The following is a 23,734-nucleotide window of genomic DNA, read 5'->3' as shown; positions in this document are numbered from 1 at the left end:
CCCAACGACAACGAACCTGCTCCTTCAAGGCGGACGGAGATTAGCATCAATCAGAGGGGCACAATGGGGCCTGGAAGTGCCAGAGTGAAAACTGGTGCTCTGTGAAGCATATTGTTCCAGGATTACTGTACGTGCACACACACACACACTCTCACACACACGGATCAGAGTGTTGTGTAGGAGGACGCAGTACAATGAGCATTGACGGTTAAGACTGCGGGTTAAAAATAGTAACTGCCACATGTGATGTCGCCTGTTTCACGGGGATCCGCCGGGAATTGGGTTTGATGATTATGATAAATGCGGTGCTGAACTGCAGATGTTGATGAAATACATGAGCGGGCTTTTGTGCAGCCGAGTTTGCATTTGAATTATAGATTTTAACTGAAACACACGACACATCAACTCTCACACGCTTCCCTTAGACTCTGAAGCTTCAGCATACAGCTATAGCAGGCGGTGAATTCACAGAGAAAAAAGGCCAAAGAGGAGAAACACAGAAGCACAGAGCTGCTCTGGCTGTTAAAGGACACGCAGACTGATCCAGACTGCAAAATGAACCTTCATCACAGCCGCTGACTGACAGCTTATTTGGATGGCAGAGAGCTGTTTACCTGGCTGCATGAAAAAAGGGAAAATAATCAGGAGGTTTTGTGGCCCAGACCTCCCCCCTTCGCCCTGAGTTGAAGACAGAGGCACTGACCTGTGTCTCTATGATGCGACGCTTTGATTTACGCGACTCCGGCCCCCCCACTCTCCTCTGGCAGGGTAGTGACAACGGGCTGAAGGGGACAAAAACACACATAAATTAAAAACACACATAATCCCAATGTGAGAGGTTTATTTATTGGTTTGTCTCCCGTTTATCACGGCGTGTAAAATATAACACGACAAGAAGAGATGATTAACTGGTGATTCTGATGCGTTAGGATGTTGAAACTCTTTCTTTTGCTCCTTGAAATTTCTCGTCATTCTTATTTCCTTCTTCCGTTTGAGGCTAAACTGCTGATTGTGAGCACTTAAGCCCCCTCAAACGTAGCTATTACAGCCCACTTTGATAAAGGTTGGATGACAACATACCACACATACTGCTATAAATACAGTCACATAGGTAGTAGGGGTTTAAATCGATTACTTTTGTCCTGGAGGCGATGCTAAAAACAAGAAATCAGGATGATTCATCCTCAGAGATGTTAAACTCAAAAAGTAACGGACGGATCTTGATGAAATTTTCAGGAAATGTTCAAAATCAGACAAGGAAGAAGTGATACCATATGTGTATATAACTCCACCATAAATGGTCGAATTGCTTTGCAAAACAACACAAGACAAGGTCACCATAATTTCTGACAGATGTAAAAGTATGATCCAGATCCTGGAAATATTCTGGATACTAAGATCCAGAATATGAAATATGTACTTGGTCATTATAATTTTCAACACTGTCAGGAAACAAATAATCGTACAAGCCTGCAACTAACACCAAATTGGCGCAGACAGTCTGCTGAAAGGGAGAATATCATTAAAGTAGGACTAAAGTGTTGGTGACAATCACAATATGCTTGGTTTACATTTGAAAGGGAACTTGTGTACATTTTGATAAGTTGTTTTGATGGCAAACATTTAAATATTTTATAGTTTAAATAACTATTAACAAGGGGTGCACCAATCACAATTTTCTGACCAGTCACCGATCATTGATCTTTAAAGCCCACCGATACTGACTTGGGCTGATACCGATTTTTATTTTTTATTTCTCGTCACTGAGAGCATATACCTTCAATGTTCCAATCTTATTTTACTGAAAATCATTGAACAATACCTGTGAAACAATGAAATCTTCATGTTTTAACTTAAACAACCAATAAAGTGTCCTGAGTTTTAGGTCTCAGAGCAAAAAGCAACAATGGCTGGCTGTCAGACCTTCCTGGTGGAATATCAGTTACATATCAGTTTCATATGTAAGGATGGGCCGATTGCTGGTTCCCCAAAATTAAGGCACATTGGCAAATTGGCACAGATTGATTAGTGCATGTCTAATATTGAATTCAGTAACTCCAAATACTCATTTTTTGCCTTTTACCCAAAACATGACCAGTCTTATCCCACAGTAAAGCATGCAGGTTATTATTTAACACTGGTATAGGTATCGGTATCAGAACCACAAAAGTTGGATCTATGCATTCCTAATTTTAACTATTTTTACACAGAATTGGTTTTTTTTTATTAGTTGACCCTTGCTCTTTGATAAAGCCTACAGTACATTGTGCATTCAATTTTGGAGATTGGTCAGAGGAAAGCTCACAGAAGCAGTGTGTAAAGGGCTGCTGGTATGGCCTTGTGGTAAGGTCATGCTTCCCTTGTGCAGAGGCTTTGGCAACGCTCAAATGCTTGTGTTGTTCTCTAGTCTGTTCTTCTAGCTGAAAAAATCTGCTTTTACATGGAAACGCTGAGGGACTGAAAATGCTGTAGTAAGCATTGCAGGCCTGTAGGTAGCGCTATAATTGTCTTATCCAGAAGCAGCTTCTGGTAGATTTTTACTGAAGTAGAGTTGGGTTCATCTGGTGTATTGGTGAATGCTGAGAGCAGAAGTAGAGCAACAGATGCACAGTCAGCAGATTCAGCAGCACAAGCACAACACGGTAGTTTGCGTCGACCGTAACAACGGTACAGTTGAACTGTTGTATGCTCTCACAAGAAGCGGAGTGTGACGTCAGCATTTCCACTGAAAACGCCGGCTTACTGTTTATACGGCAACAGTGTCTGCAGCGTTTCACAGAAATGCCACCCTGGAGGCCATTTTCAAAAGTTTGTGTTTCAGGTAGGCTGAAATGCAGTTTCCGTGTAAATGTGAGGCTGAAACGCTACAAAACGTTTGTGTTTCACCCAAAAACCGTTGTTGTAAAAACGGCCCCTTTGTCTCCAGTTCGATTCCAATCTGTGACCCCTCTCCCCATTTCCTGCTCTGTCCACTCTCCTATCTTCTCCTACTCTGAATATAGAGACCCAAAGACATAACTCATAAAAAGAAGCTGTTTGTCTTAAACCTCCTGTGAGGGACCCCAATGAGCACAAACCAGGATTTCAAGTCTAAACACTCATGACTTAGTTTCATTTCCCTTAATTTCCACACTCATTTTTTAACCTCGCACATATGAAAACACATTTTTGTTTCACAAATTTTGAGGGGTAAAAGTCAAATGGGAATAATTACCATCACGGCATTTCTCCAAAGAAATTTTCCAGCTGTAGTTGAAATCTCACCCATGCAAAGATGTTTTATTTTTTTTTACACAAAAATCCTAAACATGACTCATTATGGGCAGAAATATGCTCGCTGACAGTTTTAGTTTAAATCTGTTTTAGCAGCCTTTGTACAGAAAGTGTCACCTCTCATCTCTTTTTTCTTTCCTGTTAAAAGTATCAGACAGATTTTCTTTATATAAATCTCATCTTATTTCATTTGAACACTCAGTTATAACTTTCTGGAAAATACCAACAATTGACGATTAGAGTTCTGATTTTACAAATCTGGTGGCCTATAGTTTGGTGGCTGATACTGGTCTCTGTGTTTTGAAAAGCAGACTTCAGACCTCCTTTTTTAATCTGCCTTTTAATTCAAAGTACACTTAGTTACATTAGGTTCGTTAAGTTATTCACAGTATCTTTGATTCTTTCATTATATTTGTTCCTTTTTTTATATTTATCAGTGTTTTAACCGTTGCTGTCTCCTCTCTTGTTGTGAAGCACTTTGGGCTGAATGCTTTGTGTATGAGAAGTGCTAGATAAATATAGTTGAGTCATAATCAGCTAAAAACTCCTCATGGGAGCTTTAAGGTTGAAAGATCTCTCCTTCTATGTAGGACGGAGAAACCAGCAATGCAAAATACAGCCGACAAGCATCTTGAGCTTGTGAAAGCGATAAAACCTTTCAGCCTTCAACTGTTTTATTTTATGCTGTTCGCAATCGAAGAGAGCAGGAAGGAAGATTTTTGCTGTCAGCAGAGTTTTGTGTTGTTTGGGTTGGTAGATGATTCCAGAAAGCAGAAATGTCCACAGCAAATACGTCTGGAAATGTGGGGACTGAAAATGGCACAAGATATCGTTTCCATGTAAGCAAACTTAAAAAATAGTGTAGTAAAAAAAAGCACAACCTTCTTCAATCTTGTTTTAAAGTGGGGTTGTTTGAGTTACATGAGTCACTAATAATTGTAATAGCAGTTGTTACATATATCTTCATAATGATGAACGTAGCTCAGCATTTATCTAATCTTATATTCTTGTACAGTCCCAAGGTTGATGTATATTTATCTGGCAGATAGAAGGATAGCCTCTGTCTCCAGCTTGTGTCTGAGGTCTCTTTGACCTTGTGTAAACTTTCACCCAGTCTCCTAGCTCCATGCTCTGATTCAACAGTCACACACTGAGATAGCACATCTCTCTGAAACCTGACACAAGCTGTGGGTTGAGACAGTGGTGTCAGTCATGTTTTTTGGCCAATTCCTCTCAGATGCTTAGCTGAACTCAACCTCTGTACAAGCGTAACAATGCCTATAAAATTGTATTGCTCCCAGATATCGGGGCTCATTCTTTTGGGACCAGCGCTGTAAACCTTACCTGTGACCAGAATAAATGCTGAACTGAGAATTGGATCCTTTTTTGTGATCTTTGGGAGTTGTTCAACTAAAGAACCTGGTAGATTTTATTACACAGTACAGACAGTCAGAGATCAGTGAGCTACAGGCGGAAAAGCACGTCTGTGCTGCCTCTGAAAGTAGTGCAGTAGTCCCACGTCTATGGAAAGCCCCCATAGACACTTAGAGAACAACACAATCTACTGACTGTTTTAAAACGGGCTTAAGACATTTTTTAGCAAATATTTTATTATAGCCACCTTTGATGCTTTTTAATATTGTCTGTCACATAAAAATGTTTTTAATTTTTTTTTAAATTGTTTTATTGCCTCCTTTTATCTTTTTAATTTTAATTTTATGATGAATAGGGCTTTGTATAAAATGTATTGTTATTATTATAATTATCATTTCATTTTTTTTATTATTATCATTATTATTATTATTATTATTATTATTATTATTATTATTATTATTATTATTATTATTTAATTTCATTATTATTATTTATTGTCTTTATTATAATTATTATTATTGTTATTATTATTGTTATTATTATTATTATTATTATTATTATTATTATTATTATTATTATTATTATTATATAAGAATTATCATTATTATTATTATTATTTAATTTCATTATTATTATTATTATTATTATTATTATTATTATTATTATTATTATTATTATCATTTAGTAGAAGTGAAAGTAGTGATGGCAAAGTGAAGAGCTGAAAAAATATCTCACAGAGCCTTCATTTAAAATTAGATGAGTGTTTTCACAGAAAACTTTGAAAATTAGCTAATTCATTTACTAGAACTGGGCAAATCTGCAGAAAACTGCAGCCTATGTGGCATGCTGTTTTTATCAGCAGCTCCTACCTGAAGGGGCTGAGCTGACCAATATCCATTGTGGCTCATACAATAGCTAGTAGGGGTGTGTCATATCATACTGTCTACAATAATACCAGTATAATTTTTTTGACGATATCAATTCATCATTTCATGATATTTTCAGTGCAGAGACACAAGACGTATCACGCTACCTGCTGTGTACAAAACAACAATGGCAGAGAGTGACAGTAGCATGGCAGCATCAACTTCATCCTCACATGAGGAATTAGAGCCTAAAAGAGGAGCTACCTCAGTGATGTGGAGGTGGTTTGGCTGAACAAAGATCAGACACGCAGCAAAACACAATAAAAGCAAAATGTGCAGGAGAACTATTACTGCAAAGTGTGGCAACATCACAAACATGTTCCACCACCTAAAGCTGAAACACACAGCCGAGTACAACCAGGCTGTGAAGACACGTGAGGAGGACGTGACAGCTACGTTATTATCGGTGGATTTTTTGCCTCTATGGCGGATGTGTGGTTGAGCTGAATTTTTAACTTTTTATCAGCATTACCCCAAATTCACACATAAAGCTGGATACCTAAGATCTCAAGATCACAGGAAAACCACATGTTCCTACAGGAATCCCGTCCATAACAACATACTTTAATGGTAATTAATTAGCATGTTAAGCTCATCTGGCCATCCTAAACTTCAGCTCCTTCAGTCCATACCTTCTCCTTTCTGTTGGTGCCCTTATAGAAAGTGTAGTGTCGTGTAGTATTATGAAGTTTTTCACCTCTAAGATTTCTTCCTCCAAAACGTCAGATTTCCTCTGGATCTGACCAACTTACTGTGTTTACATTTTAGGTTTGTGTGGTAGTAGGAAATGATTGGACAAGTGGCTTCCATCAGTATGTGCAATTAAAATACTGTTATTCAGAAGCAGAAACCACTTTTTTCCACATATTGTCATAAATATTGTTATTGCAAATTTCCTTAAGATGTTGTGATGTAATTTTGAGGCAATATCACCCACCCCTAATAGCTAGTAATATGTACTCATACAACAAAACTTTAAAATAGGTGAAATGTCCCTTTAAGACTGCTCTACTGCAAATCATTATATTGTAATTCAGTCTGAATCAGCACAAGCCAAATTATTCAAATGAAAAAGTGTGCGTATAAAATCTGCAGACTACAGGACAACAGCACACACACACACACACACACACACACACACACTCACAGATGTATAAACCCAAGCCCACACAGGGGTTTCACACTCTTTTAGGAGATTATTAAGACACTGATACTTTTGCTGGCATATGAAAACCGCAGTCCTTTGATTCCCCATTTAATTGTTCATGCATAATGACTGTGTGCCCTGTGGGAATCCCAGAGCTTTGTTGAGATAAGAGCTGAAAAGAGAGAAGCTGTCCTTACACTGACCTTCTCCGGTGGGTGATGTTGATAGGAGGGTCGGTGATGAGCGGCGAGGAATCGGACGTCAGCGGAGGTGGGGCTCGAACCTGAAGTCCAAAAAGACACTTCTTCTTTTTGATCTCTTTTCCAGAGACGAACCTGTGGGCGACATCAGAGGAGAAGCTGTCAAAGTGTGGTCCTGGAAATGTATCATCTTTTTATTTGCATATACTCTTCTTATAATAAATTTAATGCTGTGTTACAAAATGTATAATTCCTTACGGAGAAGAAGAGTCAGGAACGTTTGAAAGGTAGTGTCTGTGTAATTAAGCATGCATAATTGGAGCAGACTTAGCCTGCAGAAATCTGCAGTTTTGTGACTGCGAGGTTATTTTTGGAAATTGCAATGAAGAAGCAAACACCACCATGCTGGTTAATGTGATTCAACATTAAAGTCGTTATTCACACAACATAAAAAGCACCTAAACATGTCCATGTCCCTCCAGTCTAATTAGCGGACACATCTTTGTTCACCCTCTATTCAAAGTCACACCTTTCACCTCTTTCATTTCCAGCTTTCATGTTCAACAATACGCTAAGAAGACCCCTCTATTCATGGAGTGCTGCTCATCAATCCAGTCATGTGTCGTCGCTGTTTATTCTTCTCATCATATGCGATGACTTACCTGTCCTTGTGGGAGTTCAGCGCGTTGAGGAGATTGTGACAGCGGTCTTGCCTTGGCGTGTCAGAAAGCTGGAGGACGACAGGAATGAAAAATCAAAGCTGTGTTTACACAGTGAGCGGCCATCAGTCGGAAAACCTTTAATGCATACAATCATTTCCCCTCACAGTCCCTGACAGCAGCCGTGTTAATATGGAAAACTACTTGTTGCAACTACAAGGATAGAAAAAAAAACCTTTGCTGTGATTCGATGACAAGACAAACAATACAGCTGAAAATTGTCTTTTAAAAGCAGCTTAAAGGACAACTAAAAGCTTTAGATGCACGTATGGGAAATGTGAAAACGATTCCCCCTGGTGTTACTGTTAGATCATCTCTACTTTTATGTTACCATGTACTCTTTGAGGTGCAACATCAGACTTTAAAACAGGTGAAATTACAACTCGTAGCACTCTAGTTTGAGGATTTGCCAAAGCACATCCATGTTTACAGATTCTGGCTAGTGTCCTAGATCTGTGATTTTCAACCAAGGAGAGCTGCTCCCATGAGGAACGCTATTTGTGCCACTGCCAGGGGAAATACAGTGAGACTGTAGACTCGCTCATTGTGAAAATCCTTGTGTTTCTACCTATATATCTGTATTGTGAAAAAACAACAACAATATGATTACTTATTGTTGTTAGGAACACCTTTTTACGTTCAAAACAACAACACACCAGCAACCAGCTGGCATAAACTGACTGCCAGTGCACATATTAATAGGATGTTAGCATGATGGGGTGATACAAGTCTCTAGTTTTAAAGAAAAATCAATGAATGTCAATAAATTTTGGGGTTGAAATAATAAAAAGAAATGCTATCTCACATAGCTAGCTTAAAGTGTAACAGTTGAACAGTTAGCTCTGAGAAAGAATTTAAAGACATCACTGAATAGTTGGCTAAAATGATGAGACAATGATTTTAAGAATTTACCAAGAAATTTGGAAAGCTAATTGCTAAACTAACTATCTAAAACCATAGGAAAAAAAGCTAAAAGGTTATCTCAACGTGTTGGTTAGCTTGTGTCATAGCAGGCCTAATGAAGGCTAATAAATGGACTGTTGCTCAGTTAGGTAAACTGTTGAACAGTTTGCTAAAGTTACAGGAAAACGAGCTGAAAGGCTAGCTTTGAATTGTGGTTAGCTTCAGTAACAGTTAGCTTTATGTAGACTAATTAATTAACTGTTGGTCAGTTTGCTAAAAAATTTTGGGATATAACTAACAGTTAGCTAAGAATAGGGATGGGTACCAAATTAGGTACTTATAAAGGTACCACGTAAAATCAAAAGGTACCATACTTAGGTACCTAAACACATCTTTGTGACTGTGAGGGGGTGAAGGAATAGTAGATTTTCCATGCTGGACATGAACACAGCATTCCACTTTTATATATTGAAGAATAATTATGATAAATTGAAAAGCATATATATTTTATTTTTAGACAAATTGATATTTTTCACCATGTAAACACAAAAATGTACCGAAAACTGGTACCACTTTCTGCTAGGATAGATTTTAAAATTTTACTTTTTGTTTTTAAAGCCCCTAATGGCCTTGCACCTATTTATTTGACTGAGCTTCACTCTGTTCGAAACTCCAACAGGGAGTTAAGATCCTCACATCAGCTGCTCCTAGAAGTTCCTAGGACCAGGTATGAGCACTTGGGTGATCAAGCTTTTTCAGTCTCTCAACCCAGACTCTGGAGCAAACTGCCCTCAGACATACGCACCATTACCGACTTTGGCCTTTTCAAAGCCTGGCTTAAAACATATTTGTCCAGACTGGCTTTTACTACATAGTCATGTGGTGACATGTTATTTTATTTTGTCTTATTCCATCTGTTTTTATCTGATTTTATTTTCCTGACGTGTTCCATTGTTGCTTTCATTTAATCTGCTTCCATTTCTTATCTTGCTATTTATTTTATCTTGAAAGCACTTAGGTCACCTTGAGTGTTGTAAAGTGCTCTATAAATAAATTTTGATTGAATTTTGATACTGTTGAGTACGGTACCGATAGCCAGGTACTGGGCATCGGTACTGTATCATTTCAAATACAAAAGGTACCCATCCCGAGCTCAGTCACAATAAATGTATAACTGATAAGCTAGTTAAAAGTGAGAGTAATATTGAATTGCAAGCTCAAATTATTGATACAGTTAGCTAAAAGTAAATAAACTTTTAAAGGTAAGCAAGAGATATTGGATAAACCAAGTAGTTAGCTTAAAGTATAGCATACCACTCAAATAAGTTAGCTTAAAGAATGCTAATGACTAAACAGTGGAATATTTAGCACAAGATACTTTAAATTTGAGATGCAGTAGTTTGTCAAAATGGAAAGCCGGTTGAAATGAATATGAATATAAATAAATATAAATATTTTTCTGGATTTTTATTATAAAAGGTTGGCTACAATTATGTTAAAATTGTTTAAATTAGTTAGCATAATTCTTTTTTATAAGTCAAACTGCAAAAAAATAGCTACTGCTTTATTTCCTGTTTTACTAGTGTGGTTAAATTTATTTTTGATGTTACCTCTTTGAGCAATTGAAACATATAAACATCAATAAAGGTGATCATATCTTGTCTTAACCAATCCTACTACATGTAAACCTTTAAATGGAACTTGAAGAGCAAAACTGTGATCAGAAAATAAGACTAGATGTCATTTAGAAGAAACATAATGCTTGTATAAATTGTTCAAATCATTATTTTAAACGATATTTAAGTAATGGTTGATATTTAACATAGAAATCAGCCACTGCTTCCAGGAGTGTTAGAAGTGCAGGTACAAAAATGTAACCTAAATGGATGAAAAATGTGTTTAAATACTAAAGTATTGCACTATTTTACGAACACTTTCTAATAACTGATTAAAATGAGCACATTTGGAACATGACAGATGCCAAGAAGTTCCTGAATACGTCTGATCCAGCTGAATGTTGGGGACTTCTGTCCTAGGCTGGGACATGCAATGTCATCTGCACGTCTTTAACTTTGTTGTGCTCCTCTTTGAGCTTAGGCAGAGGTCATCCCTTTGTAACTTTTAATTTTCACTTTAATGGTGGTTAATAAGCTTTAAGTCTCAAACGCAAAAGGGCTGGCAGCATTTCACATCATTTCATCATGGTGCTTAAACTAGGAAATATCAATACCCCGCCTAGGAGCAACGACTCCCAATTCTCATTGGTGAAGGACAGGATTTCATGGTCAAAATCAAAGTATTTCCTCTTGCAGCAAAGCGAGAGATGGTAGAGGACTAAATGAGCCAGATCCACCCTGCATTACAAATACAAAACAGAATAAGCATCAGACAATAAGACGCAGGATAAACACAATAGAGAAATGTGAGGTTAATGTTTTTTGAGTGTATTCAGACAGGTTTTTGAAAAAGAAAGTAGCTTTAACTTCCTTTATTGCTAACATATGAGTGAGTGTTTAAATGTTAACATCACCAGGTCATTGGTAGTCTTTGGATGGTCTCTGGTCCCTTTGTACACACCGAGCACTGGAACTGATAAAACCTGAAGAGAAAGATGGGACAAAAATAAAAATCAGACGGGCATCACATCAAAGCAGAGTTTTTTTTTCTTCTTCTCCTTGATGAATTTATCATTTTGCTTCACAAACAGCTGTCATCTTAAAGTTAATCTGTTTTAACTGAATTATCTCCTTTGTTAGGGTTGTTTTCTGTCTGTGAAAAATATGAACAGAAGAAGAAGAACAGAAAGTATCTTTAATTTTTCAAGGTAAACCATGTGTGCTTTTGTCTAAATGTGTTCCTGTAGTCTTTTTTGACTTCTTCCCACTGTCTCTTCTTATATTTTTTGCCCTTTTCGTCCCTCTTTCCGAGATATTTCATCACATAAGATACCAAAATAAGCAGGCAGGTGTATCTGTCTTCACGATAATAACTATTTGTGCAAGGTGACCCTGAAACTCAGCTGTCAACAAAATAATGTACATCTGTCCTTCTGTATGCGTGTGTTTCCTGAAGGTCACTGGGAAAGATGAATAGCAGACACAGTATGACGGCAGCACACGTTTGCTATTCCAACTGTGAGCCCAGTCTTCACTCTTCCTCCATCACCTGCTCAGCAGATGTTGTACCAATCCGGCCTCACTCTCCCCGCCTGTCAATCTAAATCTAATCCCTCCTCTTTTTTCCCCCCGCCGTCAGACAAGGTTTCAGCCGCAACACGATGTCAGCGCGCGTGTAGAAGCCAGCCAGCTAACACAGATGGTTAATGACAATAATAACTTAATGGATGGAAACATTTTATTACACGCATGAGATGCAGCCTATCAAAGTGCACCGCCATCAGGCGCTTACGCATTATATCTGAACTACAACCACAGAGGTGATGTGTCTGCCCCCGTGTCTGTTACTGTCTCTTCCCTCAGCTTTGGGAGACACTTTTGTCCTTGTAACACAAGCCAGTGAGTACATTTACATGCAATTTAGTCTTAAGCTAATTAAAGTGATTCCCTGACAAGTGAAGCTGTCATGTAGACGTCTTCATCAGAGACTTGGATCTACTGCTGAGACCATTCTTGCTGCAACACTGCAACACCGCCGTTTATGACTCATCCTAAACTTAATGTGTTTTTAGCAACTTAATAAAAAAGTGGGTTGGTTTATACCAGATCAACTCTGAGATATTTGTATGACTTCATGAGCAAAATCTGGCTTCTGTGAGGAGTTTATGATTTTCTTTTCTGTACTGTCTCTAACAAACGTGAAGGTGTAGGTGTCAGGTGAGACGGATCACGGCGTGCTGACAAAACAGCTTTTCTTTACTTTATCCGCAACAAATATTTACAGTGAGTAATAGATTTCACAGTTTAGAGAAAGGATGCTGAGAATCGTCTACATTAGAGGTTTATAGGCTGCATCGAGGAAAGACAAAAAATAAAGAGATTTTGAAAAGTCATAGATTTAACAAAAGATCATTACAAAATCTTATGAGAAAAAAGTAAAATTGAAAGAGATTAAATCATATATTTAACAGATTAAAGACATAAATTTACAAAATCAAACTCATAAATTTAATTCTTGCCGTTACAGAGGGTATGGAGGGTTCACAGTAAAAGTCTACTGCAAACATCTAGATATTTTGAAACTCTTTTCCTCCTTAACATCCTCAATATTTTTTTCTTTTTTAACAATAAACAACTTTTTTACTCTATAAGTATATACAGTCTGTAAAAGGGATGTACAATTACCCTGGTCTTCTTTCATATGTAGGGTAATTGTTTAACATGCTTTCAAAGCAGAGGGCCAAAGAGAACAAAAAGAAAATACAGGGAAAAAAATAAAAATAAAATAAATAAATAAAAATAAAATAAAATAAAATAATTAGTTAAGCATGTTGTGGATTTTAGACCAGAACGTTTTAATAATCGAACAGTCCCAAAATATGTGCCAATGGTTAGCATCTTTGCTCCCACACTGTTTCCAACATTCTGGATCCTCTCCTGTGAGATAAGACTTTTTTGGGGGGTAATAAAAACCTAACCAAACATTTCCAACCAACAAAATCATAAGTTTTAAAGAATAAAAATTCAAAAGAATTGTAATGTGTTTTCATCTTAATGTGGGCTGAAATAAAATATAGAGTATGATAGAGTACAACGTTACAGGAGCAGTCAACTGCCTGCGGTGAACTCCAATTATAGTCTGACTCAATCAAATATCTTAAAAAAAATCACAGATACTTAAGATAATATTTAAAGAATTTCCCCCCTGAGAATACATAAAGTCCTTTCTTATCTTATCTTTCCTTATCTTATACTCAGGGTGGGCATGTACATTGTTAACCCCTTACTGCCCGAGATTGTAAATTTGAATATAGCACATAAAATACTTACAAATACGTTATATGATATATGTATATAAATATAAGAAGTTCACCATTTGACCAATATATTAGGACATGGTGCATTTGATACAATCTTTGGTAAGTGTAGAATATGAATCAGTAGGTATTAGTAGGATACAAAGGTTATCTCAGCTGTATCAAGTAGAGGTAGACCGATATATCGGCCGGCCGATATATCGGCCGGCCAATATATCGGGCCGATATTTGGACATTTGTCTCTATCAGCCATCGGCCGTATTTTCTTTCAAAAAGCCGATTTTTGATCCATTGTATAAAATGACGCAATTTTTGATCAGGCACAAAAAAGATGAGCACCTCAAACTTGTGGAACCACTTGGATACATTACATACTTTTGTTCAAATTATATTAATAAGTTTAAATTTCTTTTTTGACATTTTAAGAAGAGTGTGAACGTTTACTACTGCTTGTTACATTGTGTGTTTACTCAGACAAAATATTTCATTGTTTTGAAAGCTGAATAAATGTTCAGAGGACTGGACACGACTTGTTGTAATAGATTTCTTTTAGTTGCTCAGAAACTGCTGCGTTTCACAAAAATGTGATAAATATATATTTATTTAACAATCAGCCTGAATATCAAATTGGAAAAATCGGCTATGCATATCGGCATCGGCTGCCCAAATTCGGAAAGCATCGGCATCGGCATCGGCCCCCAAAAAACCCATATCGGTCGACCTCTAGTATCAAGACCTGATGGGGTATGCAGCAAATTAGCGACAAGAGGCATCAAGGGGTTAGTGTCTATCCATCCATTTATCTGTTATGCTGTCCCAGTCAGGACTGTGAGAGGGCTGGTGCCCATCCCAGCTCCCCTGTTTCAAAGCCACTACAGACAGACACCTAAGAAGCATGTCTTTGGACTGTGAGAGGAAGCCGGAGAATCAGGGAACCAACGCAATGCAAATGTCAGGATTCAAACAATGTAGCGTCTTGTTGTGATGCTACAGCGCTGATCACTGCACAATAAACATGCTGCATCCTTTATGTTAGTCATAGAGCTTTGTGCTTTGCTGCTCACCTGTCACCATAGAGTAGTGGCTTGGTTAGACACTGTGTGCAGGCTTCATGAAACCACTGACCACAGCTCCCACACTGCAGCATCTTCAGATTCCACCTGCAGACCAACCACAACAAAACATAAATAAGTCTTCAGGAGTAAACTTTTAACTTACAACTAACTGCACATGCAAACTTAAACTGGCCTCTACAGCATCACTCACTCTCCAGGTCCGGCGCAGTAACAGTAACACTGCTGCTGATTGGTCAGATGCTGCGGGTCCCAGTCTAAAGACGGCAGCTGGTACGGGAGCCGGAGCTTCATGAACTGCATGAGGCGGGCGAAGCGCCCCCGTTTCAGCGCCCCTCCTCTCTGAAAACACAATTTTAGGACAGAACTGATTGGGCGGTGACCCCTCAAATCACTGTCATGTCAGCACAGCGAGGGAGATGGATCACATTTGGTGGCGAGAAAGCAATTTGTTTTATTGTAGGTCGGCTGTGAGAGATAGTGTCCGAAGCGGTGGCAGACCGGACAATGAGATACGGACACTGAGCGATTGACGATTAAGTGACTGCTTTCTCATCTCACATCTACAGAACTGGAGCACATGTGATTGATTGACTTTAAATGTACTTCTCTCAACTTCAGGGTAATTTTTCAGCTTCACGACTATTGATTCTTCATGATTTCTTGGACACAATGTAGAGCATCTCATATTGAGCCCGATACTGGGTGAATTAGCACACTTTTGAGCTCATATCTGCCGCGCAAACACTGTAGTGACAGTAAAGTGTGATATATTTGCCTGGATTTTTCCCCAAGTTTCACCCTGAATGTTTTTTTCTCACAGAGTGTGAATCAGAGAGATTAGCAGCCTGACCTTGGTTGAGACGGCAAAGACACATTGCCGACATATCCACGAATCACTGTCGGCTTCCGGTTCGATGGTTGGCGTGTGGCACTCTGGATGATAACCTGTAATGGAAGGAGGAGGCAGAGCGTTTAATTCGTGTTTACAAGACAGACAGCCAGAGTGACAATAATGGCAGAGCAGCTCAAATGTTGGTGCTCTGATGGTTTGTTTCAGCAGCATGCAAAACATTTGACTTTACTATTTGCATCGAGGGAGCACAGAGTGTGTTTGTCTGCTTTTTTTCCTCAAAACAAACTGTCAGCAAACCTCTCCCTCTGAAGCTGTGAAGACGGTAAAATCCTGCTTGAGCTGAGTGTTTGTTAAACTTCTTCTCACTTCATTTCATCATAATACTTTTAAAGTCCCCCTCTAGTCAAAAATGTGTTTCTATTATTGTAACCTCACTCGGCTGTTTGAGCTTCACTGTGCAGAATGATGCATGTGCACAAAGTAAAGCTAGAAGATTGTTCTCACATTCATCTGCTGATAGAGAAAGGTTTCTCTGTGCTCAGTTTACAAGAGTGTAGGTGTGCACATCGGAGCATGATTGCCGTGTTTTGTCAGGGGTGTGGATGCATTTTACACTCATGCAAAACTCTCCAAACTGTTCTCATTTAACACTTTTTTCTGTATCCAATCACATCTTTATGGAAATAGATCCAAATTATCAATTATTCAACAGGAGGGATTTTTATATCTGTGTGGCCTGGGTAAGAACTTTCAGACTTTAAGCATCTGCAATAAACTTAAACTCAGTTTTTGATTATGGTGGCAACTCTGGACAGCTTTTCTGACGCTTGTCTGTATGTGTTGGTTGTTTTTGGAAGAAAAATCTCGTTTTGCTTCCTTATAACAGATCAACATACATTCAGAGTGTTGAATCATCTGTTTGCTTTATATCACTATGCTGGAATCTGAACTGGGGTGAGAGGCTGTGACAGCCAGTAAAAAAGAAAATACAGAAAAAAAAACTAGAAAACTGACTAAAAGAAAGAGGATTTTATCAAAAACAGAAGAATGAGTCTGCTTTGGTAGCTCATAAAAAGGCATCAAACAGAGTCAGTCTCATGATGAGGAGTTCATCTATCTAAACAACTCAAATATGATGAAGTTAACAAAAGAAGCTCAGCTTTTTGGAGGTATTTCACACCTGTAACATGTAACATGTTCAAGTTTAACTCCTCACTTCAATTTTTTGTTTACAAAGCTGGAAAAGTCACAAGTTGCCAGAGCATTATTCTCAGTCTCACCCAGGAACAGAATATCATAAATGAACACTAGTATCCGATCGGATCAGTACTGGTATTGGCCAAAACCAAAGCACAGGTATCTGTTTTGTTATCTGGACTTACGAATAGGGATGCACAATATATCAGTCTCGATATCGGTATCAGATGTGTAAAAGTGGGCCGATATTGACTCATTAGCTGCCGGCCATTTTTAGAGCATCTTGAACAATCTTTCAGGACCCAAACAATATTTTCTATGACTGTGTAAACACCAAAACTACATAAGAACAGTGGACTCTCTTCCTGTTTTTGATCCAATAAACAGACAAAAAATACTTTTTTGATTGCTACATCTCAGGCACTACATCCTTTGATTCTTTCCACGGTAGTCTTTTCTCATGATCACGCCGCTCTTTCTCTCTGAACTACCTAAAAACATCATCTCAGATTGTTTTTTTTTCTTATTCTTTTTTTTTTTTTTTTTTTTTACCAATTATTATATCAGTAAATATTGGTTATCAGCCTTAGCAGCAATATTAACATCTGGTATGGGCTAAAATTCGGTGCATCCCCACTTAGAAAGTCGTATCAGTGCATCCCTAAACTCTTCACCCTTTGATTCTTTACACAGAAGCAAGTTCATGCTGGATGTCCTTCTTGCTCAACAAACACTAAAACTAGGGATGTCCCAATATTACATTTTCACTTACGATACGATACAGATACTGCAGCATTGAGTATCGGCCGATACCAATATTAATCCGATACGATATCAGCATTAAACATGCATACTTTTATTACTTATTTTGTAGTATGTCATGTTAGAAAAGGCTTGATTAAGTGATATTATTCAAACAAAGAACAGTAGTCAGCAACAGTAGGTATGAGGAAAAACTGACCCATTTATTATTAACCAATGAGTAACAGAAATTTTAACATTAAACATAAAAAATACTAGTAATTGAATTAAATAAAGAATAAATTAGAAAACCCAGAAAATAACCTAAATAAATCGAATAAAAACAGCAGGGGCGGAGTCTGGAATAGACTGCTTATATCAGAGTGCTTATATCGGAGATCTTAGATGCATTCCAATACGATACTGATATTTGTTTTTTCGCTGATATCGGACCGATATCCGATATTAATATCGGACTGGGACACCTCTAACTAAAACATGACATCATTTATCTCTTTTTCTTCATTTTGGAAAACTAAATTCAACATGTTTTCACATTAATATTTTTTGTAAATGTGAAATTTACCAGCTACTAATCTTTTTAATATATCTTTTTTTTTAACCACACAACTCTGCAACTCTGTACTGCAACTTTTATGCTTATATCTTAAAATCTTGTTGTTGTTTTTTCTTAAATTTTATTTTGTTTTATTGTATCATATAATTTTTCATATGCCTTTTAATTAAATTTTATTTGTTTTTATCTATTTTATTTTATTGTATCTTATTATTTTTCATCTGATTTTTAATTGAATTTTTTTTTCATTTTTTGTATCTTATTATTTTTTACTTGCTTTTTTCATTTAATTTTATTTAATTTTTTGCAATTTTATTTTGTTTTCTTGTATCTTATTACTTTTCAGCTTCTTTTTTATTGAATTTTTTTTTTTGCAATTTTACTGTTTTTTATATCTTCTTATTTTTTCAGTTTTTTTTTAATTGAATTTCAGTTGTTTTCTTGTAATATGTTTTCACTGTAAAGCAATTTAAATTGTATCACTGAAATGTGCTATATAAATAAACTTGCCTTGCCTTACCAACATTGTCTTCTGTGTTTACTTTGTTCAAGACACTTAAAGTGCTTAACTTCTTAAAAACACCTGTCACAGAAACGAGAAAACCATCCAGCCATCCATGTGCTGCACCATTTTTAACAGGAGTTTCAAACTTAAGTCACGTTTTTAAACCCAAATCTGAGCCAGCACACTGAAATTCTGTGAGGAGTCAGAAATTTATCAAGAATAACAAACAACTTCTGAGAACAAATCCTCCTTTTTCAGGAATTACAGTAAATGAGTGGAATTTGGCAAGTAAAATTCATGGATAACAACAAATAATATATTTTATACTTGCATATACTGGTGGATTAACTACTACCACAGAGCTGGAACATAAAGTATCTTGGAAATCAGCAATGAGCTGTTAATTCAGGGCAGCAGCTGCACCTTACACTTCTATTAGTGTGCTGCAGAAATTTATTTCATTTGACTTTAATAACTTGTTCAAAAAGCACTCAGCATGAATAAACTCCCATGTCAAGCATCTTATTTTTACTGCAGACTCAAAACTCATATCTATCATTTGCAACAAATAGCCCTCTGTGTTGTTTCCTGCTACAGCTCCTGTGAGGAGTTCTTTGCTGGTAATGAAATGGACAGAAATTACAACTGATGCCTCTTTATGACCAGAAAAGACTATCAGAGAGAAGTCTTATGGATAGTTTCTACGTCTGTCACCCTTTGTGCAGGATAAACGTCACACAAGATGGTTGATATTGAAATTGGAAGAAAAAAAAAGAGATTTGAAACATTACTTGTGCGTTAGTGATCACTTTTTCCACAAGGGGGCGCCAATATTCACACAATCCTAAAGTTGCTCAGAGGAGCTTTAAGAGTGTTGGGTCAAATCTTCAAAGCACAGCTTATGAGGTGTGTTTCCTTACCGTGACGACATTTAAGACAATTTATGAGTGGTTCTTTAAGAGGTGGCGCGTCACAGATACAGCAAACTTCTTCCACTCCAGCAGCGACTGAGACAAACAGAAGAAGACAGGGAGAGTGCGAGAAAGGGAGAAGGGAGAGCAGTCAACAGCGTTAATTTATGTATATTGATTCACATCCTTGCCACCTCATTGATTTCAGTGTCTCCTGCACCCTTTTAGATTTCACTTCATCTGACGGGCGGATATTCAGCCTGCTTCTAACAAGCGTCCAACTTCCCCTCCTCGCGCTTGATGCTGAGGTGGATTGGGGGCGCCATTTCCCTGAGGAGTCATTAGTCTAATAAATTCATAAATAGGCTCTAATACGGCAATTACATCTCAATGTGGCCCCGATCAGAACGCTCAAAGCGCTCACAGCATCATAACCTTGAACGTGAGCTCTGCTCTGGTTTTTCTTGGAAGACGACCCAGAGAAAAAAAAAGTGTTAAAATACAGAAAGTTTTGCGCTCACAAGGGGGGAAGAAATAGAAAAGTTCTTCGAATCCTGAGGCAAAGTTTCAGAGTTGGAAGAGAGAACTGAGCCCCTGCACACTCAGGAACTCAAACTAGGAGCATTTTTAACCGAAATAGAAATAAAGTGTGCTATTTACTCCTCTAGCTGAGGGGGGAAAGAGTTTTTCTTACACGAGTGAATGTCCTTCCTCAGCACCCAGAACTCAGAGTTGTCCTCAAATCTCACCAGACAACACTGCTTGACTCCATCTACCTGAGAGGGAGATAGCAGGTGAGCAGAATGATTGACAAAACTAAATGGAAGTCTTTTCAAATCTCTCACACACACTTTCTCAAAAGTCTCCCTGTCACACACACACACACACTCACACTCACACATGCACTTACTCTTTTTACATTGCCGAGGTACAGGAGTCCATCACTCCATCGAGCCAACACATCATCTCCTTCACTTACTCTCCCCATCCTGAGGAGAGAGACAGAGAAGGGGGGAGAGGAGGAGAGAGAAGGGCTCATGTGAAATGGAAATCCGATTTATTCGCTGAATACTTTGCTGCTGTTGCTGACAGAGGGGTTTATGGCCCCAGATTTTTTCTCGTCTGGCTCTCAGACAGGCGGTCTTTTTTCCAGTGCAAGGGGGTTAAAATCTCTACCCTCCTCCTCTCTACCTCCTCATCCTCCTTTTAGACCCGAGCATAGCGACAGCCTGTATCCACCACAGTGAAAGATGAGAGTGAGTACACAACCAGAGAGCAAGACAAATGATTACTGCACACATGAAACACACACACAAGCGCACAGACAAAACACTGCATGATGACTGCTGCAAGATTGAATGAGCAAAGACGACTTAGAGCGGGCACTTTGCAGCTTCTCCTAACATCTTAAAAACTTGAATAGATGCATGAAATGACTGTGCAGGCTTTATCTCTGCACATTTGTTCCAGTGCATGCACTCAAGTCAAGACAGACGCAGGATGCAAAACAGTGTGCGTAGCCTTTCTGGGAATCAAAAATAAGCCAAATTGGACAGTGGGAGCTTGCCGGGTAAGGGTACCTGTCAAGTCGAACTCCTTTCCGTCGGGGTCACAGTGATTCCTGGGCAGCCTGGACATGAAATGCCCTCATCTGCTGTGGATCTCCGCTGCCCAATTACTGCCCGCTCGGATGCGCTGCCTGTGTGTTTGCAAAAAGTGGATGATGTGCATGTATGTGCCAAGCGCCTGTGTGTGTCAGTCAAGCCGAGGAGGAGGAAGAGGTGGAGGAGGAGGAGGAGGAGGAGAAGTGGAGGGGGGAAGGCGACTGACTGACTGACTGTCCGTCCGTCTCTCAGCCTAGTTTGTCCGTCCTCCGCTGTGCCGTTTCGTCATGTTCCCGTCGCTTTCACCCTCCTCTCCCCCCTCAATTGATGCTATTAAGGCGGGTTTTGTCAGAGCAGCACCGGAATCAAGCCGCCAGAGACGCCATCATCCCTGCCTCGCGCTCTCCACCGACTTGTTGTGACGCAGACATAAAACACCGAGATAGAGTGGGAGGGAGATACTGATAGAGGGGAGGAGAGGAGGGGGAGGAGGGGTCCACGGCGAGAGAGCAGCACCTTCCCGTCTGACCCTAAATCGTTGTGACAAGGTGGGATTGTGATGTTTGGCAGGCAGCACGAGGGAGGGACGGCGCGCGGGTGACAAGAGCCGGAGGAAGCAGCGCGCGCAGCGACAGGGGCCAATTAAGTGTTCAATTAATGAGTTTAGCCGCCTCATTAGCTGGTTTCAAACAAGAGGGAGCAGCCGAGGGAGGAGGAGTGAGGAGGAAAGTTTTCAAACTGAGAGTGTCCCAGAAAACACAGCCAAAGTTACACTTATGTGGATTTTTTCTCACGTTAACTGACTCTAGATTCAAAATAATTTAATTGGAGATGCTTTCTTAATTAATGGGAATGTTGGGCTAGCTGTTCTGCACAAGGTGGACAAAGCTAGGCTATATTTTTAAACCAGATGTGGAGTCTTTTGCAGTTTATACAGCATGTTATACTCAAAGTATGATGGGAAATGTTGTTAAAACTAACTACTGATTGATTTTTATTTTTATTTAACAGGCTAATTTAAGAGGATACAGCCACCAATTAGAGCCACGTGTTTTTCTAAAGTGTATTACAAGCTTATTTTAAATTTATTTTTGTCAAATTTTGTTATTTTTCTGCTTTATCTGTCTGTAATCTGCATTTCTGATTATAATATTGATTGCAAATACAATACTTAACATATTGTCTTGTCTCTGTGTTGCCAGATAACACCTGGCACAGACTGCAGATGTAGCCTAAACAATAATTTTAGCTAACTAGGGAGCATTTGCATTTTGCATGTAAATTAATGTACATTACCTCTCTCTCTCTCTCTCTCTCTCTCTCTTTCAAATTAATTAATGAATAGAAAAACAAATTATCGATGGCATTAAACAAAGATAGTATCATCCCAAATCTGCTTCCACATTTTATTATAATGAGGTTTAACTGAGCGTACTCACAGTTCACTTCCTGTTGAAGAATAACGGCTCAGCTGCAGGCACTTGTCCAACTCAAGGTGTTTGTTTATTTCCCCATGTTTGTGCCTTTTCCTGTTTATTTACGTCTCGCACATTACTCACACCAGTCAAGCGTGTGGGAACACCGTGCGGTTCAAAATGGCCCCTGGCTGATTAAGTGTTAGATTGGACACTTCCGGCTGTCACCGCTAGGTGGCGAGCGAGTACAAGAGCTTACAGCAGAGACTGGAATCAGTCTGGCTTTCTGTCTGAGGGATGTTCAGGGTCATTAAGTTCATTAAGATGATGTGTGATAAGGTAATGGATGACATTATGTGTTCAGATTTTGTGGATTTGTTTTGTTTTTGGTGATTTGTGTACATGAGGCACTTAGTTATCCAATTTAAATCATGACTCTTGCAGGTTCCACGCTCAGCTCCAACATTTTAATCACTCATTCCCTTCTCCTCCTTTTCCTATCCCCGTCAGCTTCCTCATCCAATGAAGGAAAAAGTCCCAGAACTAATGAGAAAAATAATGAGAAGACAAAAATAATCATTAAACTCAGAGGGGATTACAGCTCTGTTCACCCTGTAATTGTTATCTGCAACAAAAGCAACATGTTTAAAATCAGCCAGTTCCCATTTGAGGCCACAATCTGATGTACAGCATCAGGTGACTAATAAAGGATAATTCAGAGAATTAAGCCGGATGCTCTTTTAGATCAGTGTCATGAGGTGTCATGAGACTCAGGGGCATAAACACTAAAGCAGCCAGTCAGCTCTGTGTGTGTATATGTGCGTGAGTGTGTGTTTATAATAAGATGCTTGAACTTTAACATCACTTGAGAGTGTTTAAGATATGAAACTTCGAACGACACTTTGCTTTTTACAAAATTTGTACACCAGTGTCATAAACTATAACTGAGTTTTTTGACCTTTCTATATTTCACAGTTGCATCTGCAAACTACCGTTGGGAAAAAAAAAAAAGAGTCAGTATTGATACTGTAACTTAATGGCACATTGCTGCCAGTAACCTTTTTACAGTGTGGTTTTTCAGGCATGGTGACATGATGTTGATACTCTTTGACACTTGGGTCCTAAGATCTCTCGGAAAATCCAGTTTGATGAAGCTTTTGTCTTTGATGGAAAGAGCAAGATTCAGAAATAGTCCTTTGATTTGTTGCACATATATCACCTGTACTGTAAACTAAGTGTGCAGCTATTGACAGATATTAAATGAAGACTATCATCCTAGGTAGAAAAGTTTCTGTGTAGTGGTACATTTTCACCTTAAAGGCATTTTATGTTTTGAGTTGGTTGGTTAAGTTGAAGTGAAATGTGCAATTTGTATTGTAG

At 38.5% G+C, this 23,734-nt stretch overlaps 1 protein-coding gene across 2 annotated transcripts in view; it reads right to left on the bottom strand.

Moving 5' to 3' along the window:
• Positions 1-21,497, bottom strand: part of phf1 (PHD finger protein 1) — a 28,339-nt gene extending 6,842 nt beyond the window's left edge. The window contains exons 1-12 of one of the 2 annotated variants that reach the window (XM_074683845.1): positions 20,916-21,497; positions 20,246-20,324; positions 20,030-20,111; positions 19,345-19,431; positions 15,402-15,496; positions 14,742-14,890; positions 14,540-14,635; positions 11,073-11,141; positions 10,773-10,896; positions 7,583-7,650; positions 6,918-7,055; positions 704-782 (exon numbers count right to left, since the gene is read on the bottom strand). In XM_074683845.1, coding sequence (XP_074539946.1) covers positions 704-782; positions 6,918-7,055; positions 7,583-7,650; positions 10,773-10,896; positions 11,073-11,141; positions 14,540-14,635; positions 14,742-14,890; positions 15,402-15,496; positions 19,345-19,431; positions 20,030-20,111; positions 20,246-20,323 — 1,065 coding nt within the window. In that variant the 5' untranslated portion in view covers position 20,324; positions 20,916-21,497. The remainder of the gene's footprint in view (positions 1-703; positions 783-6,917; positions 7,056-7,582; positions 7,651-10,772; positions 10,897-11,072; positions 11,142-14,539; positions 14,636-14,741; positions 14,891-15,401; positions 15,497-19,344; positions 19,432-20,029; positions 20,112-20,245; positions 20,325-20,915) is intronic. The other variant, XM_074683846.1, reaches the window with a different exon arrangement.
• Positions 21,498-23,734: the final 2,237 nt, after the last annotated feature.

Source organism: Halichoeres trimaculatus, unplaced genomic scaffold, assembly GCF_033239565.1.
Source record: "Halichoeres trimaculatus isolate MK-OKI-2021-1 unplaced genomic scaffold, fHalTri1.1 fHalTri1_scaffold_12, whole genome shotgun sequence".
Classification (NCBI taxonomy): Eukaryota; Metazoa; Chordata; class Actinopteri; order Labriformes; family Labridae; genus Halichoeres; species Halichoeres trimaculatus.
The sequence above is the reverse complement of the archived record's forward strand: the minus strand, read 5'-3'. Positions and strand labels throughout refer to the sequence as shown.